The sequence below is a fragment of the Macrobrachium nipponense genome, chromosome 28 (genome assembly GCF_015104395.2).
Source record: "Macrobrachium nipponense isolate FS-2020 chromosome 28, ASM1510439v2, whole genome shotgun sequence".
NCBI classification, from domain to species: Eukaryota; Metazoa; Arthropoda; class Malacostraca; order Decapoda; family Palaemonidae; genus Macrobrachium; species Macrobrachium nipponense.
Window position 1 is genome coordinate 21,359,913 of NC_087217.1, and position 16,431 is coordinate 21,376,343.

Below are 16,431 nucleotides of genomic sequence, written 5' to 3' on the forward strand. Positions count from 1 at the left end.
TAAAAGTGAAGTGCAGAAGTGCAGTGATACCCCTTGTGTAGTGGAGGGTGCGTCAGATCGGCCTCGTTTCGCCTCTAGGCCGGGACCTCTGCTTGACTCCCAGAACCAGGGAGAGAGCATGTCGAAAGCCGAAGGAGGGTTACGAGGAACCCCCACCGATCTGGCGTGCCTTCGGCAGTTTCTGATGAAAATCCCCAGACTGCCTAAGTGCGTGCACGTGCACGAATCCTGAAGGATTGCTTCTCGTCCTCCGAAGCGTCCTCCCCGCGCAGGGGTTGGAGCTTTCGGATGGACTCGCGCCCTCTAAATAGAAGCTTTATAGAAGAGGACGCTTCACGTCCTCTCTCTCTCTCTCGTTATGCGTTTCAGTGAGAAGTAAGAAGGCGAACGTCGCCTGAACTCGTGTCCATCTTTCCACCGAGAAATATGTAAAAGAAGTCATAGTAGCAGTAAGCTTTTGAGAGCGGACGCCCAAGCCAGGGGCGCGCGGGTGCACGCCAAGCGCGCGCCAGTGGACGCCGAGCGTGCGCACCAGTGGACGCCGAGCGCGCTCCAGTGGACGCCGAGCGCGCTCCAGTGGACGCCGAGCGTGCACCAGCGCACGCCAGGTGTGTCGCCTGGCTGAACGTTTCTGTTGAACTCTTCAAGCTCTTGTTTCAGATTTGGGCTTAAAGAATTTTTACCTCTACCTTCGATGATACCTTCTACCTCACCTGCAAAGAATGTGAAGTAGGCAGTGCTTCGGAGGAAGCTTAAAGTGAACAGACAACTTCTTCTTTGAAACCCAGCAAGACATCGGGTTTCGTGAATTCAAGAGGTCTCTGTCAATTAATATTGCTTTTCGCATAGGTGGATGGAGTTAAGTAAAGCTCAAGGGAAGTTCTCGTTTGCACTACCGCAAGCTTTGCCTTTCTGCCAATAAATTTAAGTTGCCACTTACCGCAGTCAAGATTTTCTTTGCGATAAAGGCAGTTACGGGTTATAAAGGCTCGATGTCCTGCACGTCAGGACTCTCGGCAACGTTCAGTAGGATTCTTGCAAAGGCACTCATCAAAATACGCTCTTCAGGAAAGCGCAAGACAGGACTTCCTTTGCCATACTGCCAATAAATTTTAAGCTTAGCAGGCATTAGTTGTGATACGGGAGAGGAAGCTGGTTGGAGAGTTTCTTCCTCTTCCCAGGATAATTTTGCCAGCTTTTTAGCCCATCTAAAAGGGCTTTTCAGATGATAGATTTTGTTAGTTCCTAGTCGGGACTACGCTGCCGAATTGAACATCGTCGTTCTACCTGACGTAAGCCCAGTCTCTTAACAGGATTCTTGCCCCTTTCCTCGTTTGAGACGGGAATCGGAAAATAAAATGCTCGACTTCCTGGATTACGTTTTGTCAATTCAGTGACTTTCCCCCATTGACAATATACTATCGTTTTGTCAAGTAAGTGGGTATCCCCTCATTGACAAAATATCTCTTTGTCCCGTAAATGGGTTAGTTCTCATTGACAAACATCTCATTAACTTGATATTGCGTAAGCGAATAAGCTCTTATTGACAAGATTCGGAAGAGCTCTCATTCGTCATTCGCAGACTCGTACAAGAAATAGACTTGTAGACTACGTCAATGAACCCTTATGTCCAATAACATAAGAAGCTTGAGCTGACTGCTTCGATTCTCCTAAGTTTTGTTCATGAAACTTGCCTGTCAGATATGTATGTAGCTGTATTTCCGAATTCAGCTATATATATGTCTGCCATGTAAGTATGAACAAACTTTATTGTGATATAATTTCATATTTTGCCTTGCGTTATTTTATTTCTGGTTGGTTCAAGTCATATACGCTTGCTGTAGTTACCTCTTCGGATGGCAACCGAGAGGTCTATGGTCCATTTTAAGGACATTTAATCGTTTTACTCCCTGCAGCCTTCCAGGAGTTTCCGATTTATCTTTTACCGTTGTATGGTAGTGTTCTGACGACACAAACGCATCTATATATTTAGCGTTTTCTGTTTCGCTTAAATATACCAGACTTGAGAGTCTCTTTATGCTAAAAATAACGGACCTTTTTCTTCATATAATAGGGTAGCTGGCAACCCAGGCATAAAGTTAAGAGACGACGATGACGGACGATCGTAAGCTGCTGCTGTCACTGTCCTCTCCTCCAGTCCAAACGAGCCAGTACCAGCTCGTTCGCTGTCATGCGCGGTAGGTTACGTATCTCTCTCCTGCGGGATTGACTGACTAACCGTATCTCTGTGCTGGCAGTTACGTCTCTCTCTCTCCTGCGGGATTGACTGACTAACTGTATCTCTGCCCTACAATCACGGACTTTAGCCTAAGATTGAGGGGATTTCTTACATGAATGAATAAACATTGCATTCGTTTGCCTTAATACGTCCTACAGAGATATCTTACTCCTTTCGGTGCTCGTTACCGCACGGTATAGGACTACGAGTCTACCACAACATTGCACTATTATATGCTCTCTTGCTTAGGCAAAGCGCAGCCTTATTAGGGAAGTAAACATACTGTGTGAGGGAATGGATGAGCTTGCTGGGGACCATTTTCCTTCTAAAGAAGTTTTGTTTCCCTGAATAGACTGCAATTCAGACCTCTACAGTTTTTCCTACCGGGAAACTGAAATTTTATTAAAGATCTAGGAATGATTCTGAACATCTCTCGGTGCGTTAAGTATCTCTTGAGGTGATAGAAAGAAGTGCCGGACATCTGGAGAGGGTTTCAGATGTCCTGGATCATAATCTGAAAGAAGTGGAAGCAATTCAGTCGTCCCTCCAGTCCTCGAAACGAGTTTTGGAACCATGGTCCATATCAACTCTGATCTTCCACAGCTCTCATATCTTAGGAAGTATCTTCTCTCGGTTCCCCGGTTCGGGTTTACGAGAAAGAGCCTATTATAACAACAGGCGTAGAATGGAACGATCCTCTAGAGGTTCGTTACAGGATTGCAAAAGTCCGTACGAATCGTCTCGATCGAAGGCAGCAACTACTGACTTCGAGTGGAATCTTTCTTTAGAAGTATGTTGAGAGTTGTGGAGACTTTAGGGACGTCCTTTCATTCATCTCTTCGCTAGGTTGAGGACGAAGAGGCTTCTTCTTCTCTGCTCCCTTATTCTCAATCCGGGAGCGGTAACATTAAACGCCATCCTATGATATTGAACGGGGATGGATGTTTAGTCTCTTTTCCCCTTTTTCAATCGCTTAGGAAATGTAATAAGATGATTTATATCATCACAGGGAGCGACAATGACGCTAATCGCCCCATGTTGGCCTTCAAGATCCTAGATTCACAGAGGTCACGTCCTTCCAAGGACCTTTTCCGAGAGAGTCGGTCTCCTTTAACACGAAAGGTACCTATAACCTCTCCGCTCTGAGTCTGACTACGTTCAGACTATCGAGATTGACAGCATAAGATTGCAGTCTTCCCTTTCCGTTTGAAGAATGGGATAAGCTGGCAGTCACAACTATTAAAGAAATCGCAAATATGTTGTTGACGGCCTTTTGGGCTCAGAGATTTGCTTCTGTCAAACAACAAAGCCCTTCACGATCTTTGAGTTCTGTGAAATCTCGAAACTCGCTCACCATCTACTTTTTGTCTCACCTGTTTTCTCGGAGTCAGACACTCGTGCGAGATCAGGAGACATATAGTAGCCCTGAGTTTCTTGTTGCCGAAGTCGGTTGCGTTTATACCACCCCCGATGATCGTTTAACATAGACCAGGTTGGACTGTCAGGCATTCGTCCTTCGGGACTGAATCGCCTTTTTGCTCCTCGCTCCTTTCTCCTGGCACCAGAAGCTTGAGTCAGGAGTGGCTCAGGAGTTGATTCGCTAACGACGTTGGGTTGCGTTGATACACCCCCCAAGGTTTGCTTAGCTTGAATCGCCCAGGCAGTCCAGACACTCATCCTTCAGCGAAGAATAATGCTTTATGTTCTTCAGGGTACAGCCTTGCTGTCCTTGATTCGTCTGACTGGTCAACTGGTTGGTCACCTGACGTTAGTACAGACGAACTGACTGTGCATGTCCAGATCGAAGCTTTCAATATGGAACTTAGACATAGTCTGAAGTTCTTGATGTCAAAGCATTCGAACATCTCCTACCTGTTAACTTCTTGCATGTGATCAGGAAGGCATTTTTCTAACCACCCTAGATACGACAAAGAGGGTTAGTGAGATTTTAAGCCATCGTCACAAGTTTTGGCTTTAGAGAACACAAGGCGGTGTGCTCTCTAAGCTTTTCGTTATGGCCTAAGAATGGAAACCCGTTTTGTCCTTGGGCCAGGAGCTTGGAAGCAAGGATGGCACAAGTTAGTGGGCAGGAGCCAGAGAGAGTCCTGTGCCCTGTCAGGTCTCTCAAGTTTTATCTACATAAAACTCAAGAAAGTCGAAGTCGTACGGACAATCTGCAGTGTTCCGAAAAGACCAGACTTGCCCATATCGAAGAACACCCTGGCTTTATTGTTAAGGAGTTCTTTCAAAAAAGCTCCTTCTTTGTGTTTGCACAAAGATTTGAAATCTTTTGATTTGAATGCTCACGAGGTGAGGGCGCGGCCTCGGAAGCATTTCAACAGAGCACGGCACTCAGCAACATCCTGAGTACCATGTTTTAGCGAAGCAACTCTGTGTTCAATTCACACTCCCTGCGAGATGTGAAGATGGCATATGAGATCTGCTGCTCGCTAGGGCCATACGTGTCTGCAGACACAATCTTGGGGGCAAGAAGTACCACTCATCCTATCCTGTAGAAAATGGTTAGGAAGAGCTCTTAATTTAGTAGTTGAGTCGCCGACAACGGTGACTTCTTAACTCTTAAGCTTTAGTTAACACACCTTAACTTTGGCTAGGTGGGTCAGGTGGAGATATATATTTTTATATATATATTTATTTTACTTCTTAGCCCTCATGGTATGGTCAATATGGTCTAGTCACGTCGTGGTCTCGCCCCTGTTGACAGATCATCTGGAGTGCACCAGCTATATAGGTCTCTACCTCGCTGGCAACTCTAGTAGCACAAGCAGACTTACGCGGCAGTAACCACGAAGTCAGCTATGCTAACAGGTAAGGAATCAAGATATCAATTATCTGCATATATATGTTTCCTAAAATCTTCTATTCTGTCTACTCCCACCACCAAAGGTGGGATTCAGCTGTATATATATCTGACAGGTAAGTTTCATGAACAAAATGATATTGTTATGATACAATAAAGTTTGTTCATACTTACCTGGCAGATATATATAATCAAGTACCCACCCACCTCCCCTCAGGGGACAGTGGAAATAAAAATTATGAATAGAAAATGGGAATGGTTCCTGATACCCGCCTCCCAGCGGCGGGAATGGGTACTAACCACCTGGCCGACCACTGCGTGTGTCGGAAGTTTTTAAAATTCTGTCGGACTTCAGAAAATACAGCTATATATATATCTGCCAGGTAAGTATGAACAAACTTTATTGTATCATAACAATATCATTTTATGATGGGTCAGTTAGTATTGCTTGTGATGATATATTATCTACTCTGTATCTCTCTTAATCTCTATTAAATGGGAATCAAGTCTAAGATGTCATCTTTTAATGGAACAGAACTTAACACTTAACAACTTCAACTTTTTTTTGACAGTTATTGAGTATCATCCTTCAAAGAGATCTCATGACTATCTGTCATTTACTATCGTTACTAGCCTTAACATTCTTGGTTTAGTAGTCTTCTTCTTCCTTTTTTTTTCTTTAAATAGAGTAAGAGTTTTCTGTGTAACCGTATGATATAAGGGAAAGTAAATAATAGATACTAATAGGTAATGACACTCCTTTTGCTTAGGAATATGTTTTACATTTACGTAATCTCTCTCTCTCTCTCTCTCTCTCTCTCTCTCTCTTCTCTCTCATATAATTTGGAAATTGAATGTTGCAGAGGCTTCTGAAATTAATTTGTTTGTTTTATATTAGAATTATGCATTTCTAAATGGAGATAGGTATAAAGAATTAGTTAGTACCATAAAGTTACTTCTCATTTTGTCAATTTCTCAACCTGACTTCGTCAAAATTTATGACATTTATAGCTGGCTATTGTATTTGATGTTAACGACCTTGTTTGTAAAACATCTGAGGAATATTTAGCATAAAAGATTAAGTTGTAATCATTTGATCAATTGGTTGTAGTGAGCTGTGTGCTACCTCCGATGCCAAAGGTTTACATTGTTTATCCTCCTCTTCTTTTAATTATCTTCCTCATCTATCATTCGTCTTGATCATCATGGGCACAATCTTATGACCCTACTTGAGTAGCTCATAAATTTGCCTTAGACACCTGGATCTTGACCATTTGTGTCCCAAGTGTTCCTCAAGACCTATCAGTGCTGTAGATGGCATTTTATCCTTCCTGCTAAATAGTGATTTAGGCTTATGGGTTATCAGTTTGTTACAAAACATTTTTCATACAAAATTCATCCATTGTGTCAAAGTGCCCATCTTCTGTTTTCCTTGTTCTGGCTGTGTTAAAAGATTATGTGAAAGAATGAGATTGGCTGTTTTTGGTACTGATTGGTGGAAAGTATGCATGCACTGTAGATGCTCTTTAGTAGTGGATTGTTTAGCTGTTCCTCCTCTTTGGCTTCAAGACTTCAGAAGCAACATGTCTGGGGGATGCAACACAGAAAATAAAGGCTAAATGTAATGTGATTGATGGGATTTTATGAAAATATAGTCTAGTTGTAAAAACATAAGTGTTTTTCTTTTATTGTTTTATACGATTTTTCTTCCAGTTTTTCGGTATACATATAGTTAGCGTAAGTGTGATGTACCTGAGGGAAAAATGGCCAGAATGTCTTCTGCATGCATCTGCTGAAAAGATCACAATTGAGGGAGCCACACTAAACCAGTCCAACATTGCTGTAAGTTGTCTCATATTCACTGGTTTATTATCTTGGATTTATTTAGCTAAAATTATGCCCAATTTTCCAGTGTATGGATTTTTAAGAAGTCATTCTAATAAGTCAGAGAGTAAGTTTTAAAAGATAATGGTTTATTAGCTCTATACTTAAATGTGTTTTTTTTTAAATGTTAGTATCATTACTTTCATTGCTGTTTTTTTTTGTGCCTCTTGAAATTATTGTAAAAGTAAAAATGAGAACATATTAATAAGGTTGAAACGAGATTAATGTTAAGTAATTAACAAATATTAATTTGTTTCACAACAACTCCATCCTTTATATTAGCCATTATGTACAGTCTTGAATCCTAAACACTTCATTCCTAACGAAAAACAAGGACATTGTTTGCTGGCTGGATAGTCACACTGTATGTGTCCCTATGAGCCCTTAGCTGTAGGTAGGTAAAAAATTTTCTTCAGTGTATCTGGTTTGTTGACAACAAGGTTTGCAGTCTTAGTCTTGCCTAATTTGGTTTGATCATTATTTCATTATATTCAGACATTCATATTCTCTTATCCAAGATTATTATTTGTGTTTTATCACATTTATCAGGTCTTCTGAGTCTGAACTTCATCTCTTTTGCTACCTAATTCTGTCGTATTTCACTAAGGAAAAGTGTTTCAATTATAACTTTTATATGTAACTCACTTATGTAAGTTTTAATTCTGATCCCTGGTAAGTTAATGATTTCAGGGTGTTAGACTTATTAATAAATGTCAAATTGGTGCTGTGTGCTTCCCTGCTAACATAATTTACTGCTTTTGTGTATCGGTAATGTTTATTGATTTAATAAGTATTTAGTTGTTTTTTAAAATGATTCTTTTCCTACTTTTAGTACCTCTACTTATTTTATACTTGGTTGATGGTGATCTTTTTCAATCATTTAAGATCTTTATTCAAGTCAGCTTTTTACCATTGCTGCTATGATGGTCACAGAGCTTTGATTTCTGGTTGTTCAGCTTTTTTGGCAGTTTGTATTCTTTTCTTCTTTTCATAGTGTTTGTATTTGCTCTTGTGAATGTCTATTTATGCTATGGCAGGTAAGGTGGAAGGACAACAATGAGATCCTGGATGTTGACTTGCTTGTAATAGATTTATGTCACTCATGTGCATGTCTTTTGTTCTCTTTAGTTCTTTTTTTTTGGTTGGGGGGGGGGGGGGGAATAATCCATATCACCTGCTTGAATCAGAATTCAAATGCCTTCCCTGAGGTTGTCTCTTTCACTTTTTTCCTGTAGACTTGGGATATACCTGGTAGAGTTGCATTTACCTAGGTGTCCCAAAACAGTAGCCACTTGGTTCCATGATGTTTAACTGTGGCTCCTTTAGAAGTGAAAGGGTAAGTTGTTATAGTGGAGCTTACGGAAAACAGTCAGAATTCTTCATCTACTTCCTAGAGTCCACTAGAGGACAATGCTAATTGTGGCGGTGGTTCTCACTGTAGGTATTGCCATATTATTCAGAAGATGAACCCCATCATATAGAACAAACCCTAAGGAGCCATTTACTTGAAATTCACTTGAGTCTACCAGACTACCTGACCTTGCAGTTAATTTTTATCCAAAACTACTTTTTATTCCCTAGACAGCATTTGATGTTTGTGAAATAGTGAGAGAATGGTTCTTGATTTCTTTTGTCTTATCAGGTATCTCACAGCTAGCATACTTAACTGTAGTACATGTAATTGGATTTTGTAGTGTAAATTCATATAGAGACTAGTATCTTTGGAATACTGAAGTCTTTAGATTTTGTGTTTCATAACTTACCGGCAGTTGTTTATGAAAAGAGTGCTGCTCTGTCAAGCCCACAGAGTGAAAGTAGTTCCAGATCCTTTGTCTGAAATCATTGTCATGTCTCTCCAATCACTTTTGGAACAAGTGACCGTTAAATGAGGAAAGTAATTTTTAGATTGAGTGTTTAGGAATTTAACTGCAGTGAGTAGATTGAGATAAATTATTTTTGCTATTCCTAATACTATCTACTAATGACTATGTATTTTTAAGGACTAATGATTTGGTTATGTTCTAATGGTTACATTTTGTATGTAGTTGCAAGAGTGGCCTTTAAACCGTTACCTCTTGCAATGTGTACTCATTATAAACATGTTTCAGTAATACAAAAATTAAACAAGCAAGTTTATTCGTATTGTGAATAGTGTTATTGCTTCTCAGTAAAAATGCTACTTGATTCATTCCATGGAATATACTTTACAATGTCTATTTCATGCGATGCTTCTTACATAGCTGCTCAGAGAAATAGGTATGGATTTGTAGCGCTTAGATGTGGTTACTGTTTTGATCCCTTTGGAGGATTTTCTTCTTTCATGCTCCTCTGACAACAGGACTTCACTCCTTCCTCCATATATGTAAGAGTAGTCATAGAATGGAAGAAGATTAGCAGTAGAAACTTTTTTTCAAAGAAAGATAGTTGAAGGAAATGACTAGTTATTTAGAATTAGTTAGTACGGCGAGTTTTGGAACATTCTGTGTCTGAGAATTTTAACAACGTAGATGTGAACGTTACAAGAAGTGAATGCATGGGTAAAATTGGTTTTGTTGTTCGTGAGTGTAAATGAATTGTAAACTATTTGAATAAACATGCCTTTACTAATACAGTACGTACTCAACTTTTTATATTTGCTTTTTATCTTTACTCAAGACCATAGACACCATCAATAAAAACGCTTTTGTTCAGCATGGTTTTATTGCTTGGAGTATGTACAAGTGATCTAGTAAAAATTGTGATTTTGATTGTTAGCTTTGTTTGTTTATAATGAAATGCTTAATTTTCTGAACAAGCAAATTTTGTTGCATACTTGATAATCCAAAAAAGAATATGTGAAAAATTGTATAGGAAAAATAGTTTTTTAATTTTCATTGAATGTATTGATATTCAGTTCCTGGAGATTATATGTGTAATGTGCTTAAAATGATGGCTGCAAAAGGATGAGAATAAAAATTCTTTGAATATTATATTTTAAATATTTCTCCATACAGTTTATAACCACATCCCCTTTCTGGTTATTTATGAACAGTCATTACTGTTATATGTATTTATAAGTACTGTACAGTATTTGTATAGATAGCTTTTAGTCTTTTAGAATTAGGCTACTTTCATATTACAAAACTTATTGTATTTTGTCAAGTAGCTATTGTGACAGTTATTAGAGAATTTAGTACTTTATCAATATATGATTTTATAAATCTTAATCATAGTATATAGTCAGGTTTGGTAGTAGACACGACATTAGAGTTATATATTAGCTTGGATGATTTTACTTAGTATGTTTCTAGTTGCCATTATCAGTGTACCCTTATAATAATGTTTTGTCTGTGTTTTCATCTGCAAGCATCTGTGCTCTCATGTAAATATTTGTCATTTTGCTGTATTAAATATCTTTCTTATCTGTTCTAAATTAAAGAAACTACAGGGTTTTTTATGTATATGTACTAATTTAATGATTGTTGTATTGGTTGATTTAAAGTTTTTTATAAGATATATTTTTCTTTCTATGTGATTATATATGTAAGCAAGTTTTGGTTTTGATTGGGTGCTACAGAAATTAAAAATTTTCATCTAGCTGATTGACCATAGTCCATATTTCGTCAGCATGAAAGGAAATACAATTTTATATTCTCCAGAAGTTTTTATATCTTAATGAATTTGGCACCCAATTCAGACTTTGATTAGAAATTGTGCAAACCGTTGTATTTACCTTAGCTGTTTTGTGTACAAATACAAATCTTGTTTTACACGAGTCTGTTTATTTTTTGTGTAGTACTACAATGAGGCCACTAAATTGTATCTCAAGACTTTCATGGGACTTGCTCAAAAGAATTTTCTAAAGTGAGAACTGAAAATTAAGAGGCCAAGACATTCTGTAAATGTAATCTCCTTCTGGGTTTTCTTGTATAGATTTTTAGTCATAAAGGCTTGACAGGCACTAGAGAATTTATAGTTTATTTTGTCTTATGATTTATTGCATTTGTTGGCAGTAATTGCTGTATTTGCTGGCATATAAGATCCTTTCTAAGCATGATCATGGAAATTCATGGCATGTCTTTTAAGGTGAAGGCCAGGTGTACAAGTTTAACTTGTAGGCTATGAGCAATTAGTTTTGGTGCTAATTAATAAGTCCAACCTTCAGATGTCAGCACAATTTACTGTGATCTCTTATAACCAAATTAGACTGGACAGTTGTAAAAGTCATTCAACAAAATATATTACTTCATCATATGTAATGTCCCATAACAGTGATTTTATAAAAGATTAAGTATAATAAAGTGACAATTGGAATAAAATATGAAACTTTCTTCTTGGAATGCAAATGTTTCGTCAATTTTTTTTCATTAGTAACTATTATACTTTATGGTTTACAGTAACTTAGCTAAAGTAACAATACTTCAGCCTAATGCCTAATGCAAATGCCTAAGCATAGTACGTAGTAGGCTTTTATATATTATCTAAGTACTACTAATAAATGGCTAGCATCAACAGTGTTAAACCATCCTAGATATGCATCAGTAATTATGATTCCTGTGAATGTTTCCATGTCTTCACTATTGTTATATCGTCATGTATAGGTATTGTCCAGGGTGGCAATAGTGCTTATCAGTCAGTCACTTCTGCTTCATACAAATGTCTAACCATAATGTAATCATTGTGTATCAGTCATTATGTCTGCAGTATGTAAACTTTCCATTAACAGTTTCTTTAACTTCTTGATGCTTATTTATAATTCATGATTCCTTCTTAATTGCATATTCACTTACGAGAAGCATAGTGTATAATCCATTTACACAAAAAATTTATATACTGCAAATGTCTTTCAAGATTTTGGAGACCTGTCTATCCTGAGTTGATGTTTTTATTCTTGTATTCTGGCAAGTTTTGAAGATTCTTCCCATTTGGTTTTGAGGTGTTGACTGGGATTTTAAATTTGTGAGATAAAAACTTGAGTTCTTTTAAATTTCTAATCTTGCTGTTAACCTCTGGCACCATCACTCCATTAGCTCATGCTGTACAGTAGTATAAGATTTTTAATCATTCTGGTCATCTCTTGCATTTAGATCTTTCCAGACTATCCTCTCCTCCCTTTAATACTAGCTATACATACAGTTAATTCTGACAGTCTTGTCTTTTCTCATGTGCAGTTCAGTACATCAGTCTTTTCTCATGTAAAATTCAGTACAACACATCTTTATTGTATTTTATTCCGTATGTGACCAAGTTATAGAACTTCTGTCGTCATAAGTATCAAAATGCTAAAAATTCAGAACCTCAGACTAGGTACAAATGCTTTTTGGTTGAGCCTGCTTAAATGAGTCTCACTTTATAGTTTATTAATTTATTGTTCTTTGTTAATTATATGTTTATCTTTATTAACCTTTTTTATTGTTTATTTCTAACTTTCATTTTTTTTATATTGGTCTTCTTTCCCCATACAGACCCATGGCCTTAGCCTTTTCAGCCAGGGCTGTACCAGTCTTGTTATAATGGTAATGCCTAATACAGATCTGCCTTGATTTGCTTTGTCACCTTTTAAGGAAAAAGTGCTTTGCTAACGCTGGTAAAATCCTTTTGTAAACCCAACTTTATTACTTACTCTCTTCATGAGGGATTTATAACTACTTAAACCAGTGAAATGGTTGTGTACTTTTTCTCATTTTTTATATATTCTTCTGTCAGCAGTTAATGAAGCTTTTGATTTGCTCCATTGTAATCTCATCTTTTGTTTTGTAGTTGAAAGTTGATATTAGTGGGGCCCACTTCAAAGTTCTACAACATGTGAGTGAAGGAGATGAGAAGAGACATCCAAGTGGTGGAACACTTAGCACTGAGAAGGATCCCTCACTTATGGAGTCAATGTTTTCTCTCAAATTTTCTGTGGAAGCTAATGCAGAAACTGTAGCGGCTATGGAGGTGTGTAACTCATAATTATATTTTGTTCATGAAACTTACCTTTCAGATATATATATAGCTGTATTTTCTGAAGTCCGACAGAATTTTAAAAACTTCCGACACACGCAGTGGTCGGCCAGGTGGTTAGTACCCATTCCCGCCGCTGGGAGGCGGGTATCAGGAACCATTCCCATTTTCTATTCATAATTTTTCTGTCGCCGGTGCTGGAAACACCTGTTTCCAGTACCTCCGTCTTAGATTTTGGAAACTTCATTGCCGCTAGGTATCCTAATTGTCTTTTAATATAATGGATTTGTGACTAGGCATACGCTATCTTAAATTGATTTGAATTTGATTCATTTTTGCATAAGATATCTGAATCTAGTTAGGCTAGTTTCAGAGGGTGTTGTCTGCAAAGATAGGGTGTGGCTACCGAAAGCTTCGGTAGATCTGCACTTGGTATGCACGAGGGGTATGAGTCTTGCTTCTTTGTTGACATGTAAGGAGTGTGAGACTTTGTCTAATTCCGTAAGGAAGACGTATGATTCGTATGTACGCAATTAATCAGTAAACATGTCTAATTCCGTAAGGAAAAAAAGTATGATTTCGTATGTACGCAATTAATCAGTTAAACATGTCTAATTCCGTAAGGAAAAAGTATGATTCGTATGTACGCAATTAATCAGAAACACAAAGTCAGGGTAGTGAACCTGCTAACCTTCTGTAGATTTTTTTTGGCCTAACCCTGTAGTATGGCAATACGGGTTATGGAATATGTCTGAGAGGGTGATCGCTCTCCTTCATTGTTGTGGAGATGCTACTTCTGTTATTGTTTCTCATAACCCTGTAATGTTGCCTTCGGGCCCTAAACAGTGTCTGTAGAGGTTATTGCCCTTTCTCTAATACTCTTTCGATTCGTATCTTAGAATCGAAAGTGCTTGCTTTAGAGAGCAATAGTGAAGTGGCTAAGTGCAGTGACAGTGCCCCTTGTGTAGTGGAGGGTGCGTCAGATCGGCCTTATTTCGCCTCTAGGCCGGGACCTCTGCTTGACTCCCAGGACCCGGGGAGAGAGCATGTCGAAAGCCGAAGGAGGGTTACGAGGAACCCCCACCGATCTGGCGTCCTTCGCAGTTTTTTTCCTGATGAAAATCCCCAGACTGCCTAAGTGCGTGCACGTGCACGAATCCTGAAGGATTTTGCTTCTCGTCCTCCGAAACGTCTCCCCGCGCAGGGGTTGGAGCTTTCAGAAGGACTCGCGCCCTCTAAATAGAAGCTTTATAGAATAGGACGTCTTCAACGTCCTCTCTCTCTCGTTATGCGTTCCAGTGAGAAGTAAGAAGGCGAACGTCGCCTGATCACGTGTACGTCTTTCCACCGAGAAATATGAAAAAGAAGTCTTAGTAGCAGGACGCTTTTGAGAGCGGACGTCCGAGCTTTGTTACTGTGAGAATAAGAAGGCGTTCCTTCGCCCCTCGTATTCTCACACGATCAACCCTTCTCCTGAGACTGTTCGTGCAGTCGGATTTCTCTCCCCGAGATGTATCCTCTCTTTTCCCTGGGGAAGGCAGTTTCTCTCGGCTTGTTTTTTTGAACGCCTGTCGAGGAGCGTGACGCTTTTCTGCACGCTTCTTTTGACGCTCGGCTTGGACGGGACGTTCGGATGGACGCCAGGCGCGCACCAGTGGACGCCGAGCGCACGCCAGTGGATACCGAGCGCGCGCGGCGCGCGCCAGTGGACGCCGAGCGTGCTCGCTGCTAGCCAGTGGACGCCGAGCGTGCTCGCTGCTAGCCAGTGGACGCCGAGCGTGCTCGCTGCTCGCCAGTGGACGCCGAGAGCGCACCCCAGGTGTGTCGCCTGGCTGAACGTTTCTGTTGAACTCTTCAAGCTCTTGTTTACGATTTGGGCCTCAAGAATTTTTACCTCTACCTTCGGTGATACCTTATACCTCACATGCAAAGAATGTGAAGTAAGCAGTGCTTCGGAGGAAGCTTAAAGTGAACAGACAACTTCGTCTTCGAAACCCAGCAAGACCTCGGGTTTCGTGAATTCAAGAGGTCTCTGTCAATATTATATTGCTTTTTGCAAAGGTGGATGGAGTTAAGGAAAGCTCAAGGGAAGATCTCGTTTTCTCTACCGCAGTCAAGACTTTGCGATAAGGCAGTTACGGGTTATGTAAAGGCTCGATGTCCTGCACGTCAGGACTCTCGGCAACGTTCAGTAGGATTCTTGCAAAGGCACTCATCAAAAGGACGCTCTTCAGGAAAGCGCAAGACAGGACTTCCTTTGCCTATACTGCCAATAAATTTTAACGCTTTAGCAGGCATTAGTTGTGATACGGGAGAGGAAGCTGGTTGGAGAGTTCTTCCTCTTCCCAGGATAATTTTGCAAGCTTTTTAGCCCATCTGAAAGGGGTTTTTCAGATTTGATAGATTCTTCGTTAACTTTCTCGTCGGGGACTACGCTGCCGAATTGAACATCGTCGTTCTACCTGCCGTAAGCCCAGTCTCTTAACAGGATTCTTGCCCCTTCCTCGTTTGAGACGGAAATCGGAAAATAAAATGCTCGACTTCCTGGATTACGTTTTGTCAATTTCAGTGACTTTCCCCCATTGACAATATACTATCGTTTTGTCAAGTAAGTGGGTCTCCCCACTCATTGAAAACAAAATATCTCTTTGTCCCGTAAATGGGTTAGTTCTCATGACAAAACATCTCATTAACTTGATATTGCGTAAGCGAGTAAGCTCTTTTATTGACAAGATTCGGAAGAGCTCTCATTCGTACATTCGCAGACTCGTACAAGAATAGACTTGTAGACTACGTCAATGAACGCTTATGTCCAATAACATAAGAAGCTTGAGCTGGACTGCTTCGATCTCTTAAGTTTTGGGTTCATGAAACTTGCTGTCAGATATGTATGTAGCTGTATTTCTGAATTCAGCTATATATATATGTCTGCCAGGTAAGTATGAACAAACTTTATTGTGATATAATTTCATATTTTGCCTTGCGTTATTTTACTTCTGGTTGGTTCAAGTCATATACGCTTGCTGTAGTTACCTCTTCGGATGGCAACCGAGAGGTCTATTGTCTATTTTAAGGACATTTAATCGTTACTCCCTGCAGCCTTCCAGGAGTTTCCGATTTTTCTTTTACCGTTGTTTGGTAGTGTTCTGACGACACAAACGCATCTATATATTTAGCGTTTTCTGTTTCGCTTAAATATACCAGCTTGAGAGTCTTTCTGCTCAAAAAATAACGGACCTGTTTCTTCGTAGAATAGGGTAGCTGGCAACCCAGACATAAAGTTAAGAGACGACGTTCATAAGCTGCTGGCTGCTGCTGTCACGCTGTGTCTGTCCTCCAGTCCAACAGAGGCCGAGCCGCCAGTAACAGATCGTGCGCTGTCATGCGCGGTAGGTTACTTCTCTCTCTCCTGCGGGATTACTGACTAACCGTATCTTGTGCTGGCGGTTACGTCTCTCCTGCGGACTTGACTGACTAACTGTATCTCTGTCCTACAATCACGGACTTTAGCCTAAGATTGAGGGGATTTCTTACGTGATGAATAAACGTTGCATTCGTTTTG

General features: G+C 39.7%; 1 protein-coding gene across 1 annotated transcript in view; it reads left to right on the plus strand.

Moving 5' to 3' along the window:
* The window catches only part of LOC135201558 (protein hobbit-like), a 105,206-nt gene that overhangs the window by 26,064 nt on the left and 62,711 nt on the right, over positions 1-16,431 (plus strand). The window contains 3 exon segments of the mRNA XM_064230563.1: positions 6,774-6,902; positions 9,283-9,306; positions 12,684-12,863. Of these exon segments, the coding sequence (XP_064086633.1) occupies positions 6,774-6,902; positions 9,283-9,306; positions 12,684-12,863 (333 nt within the window).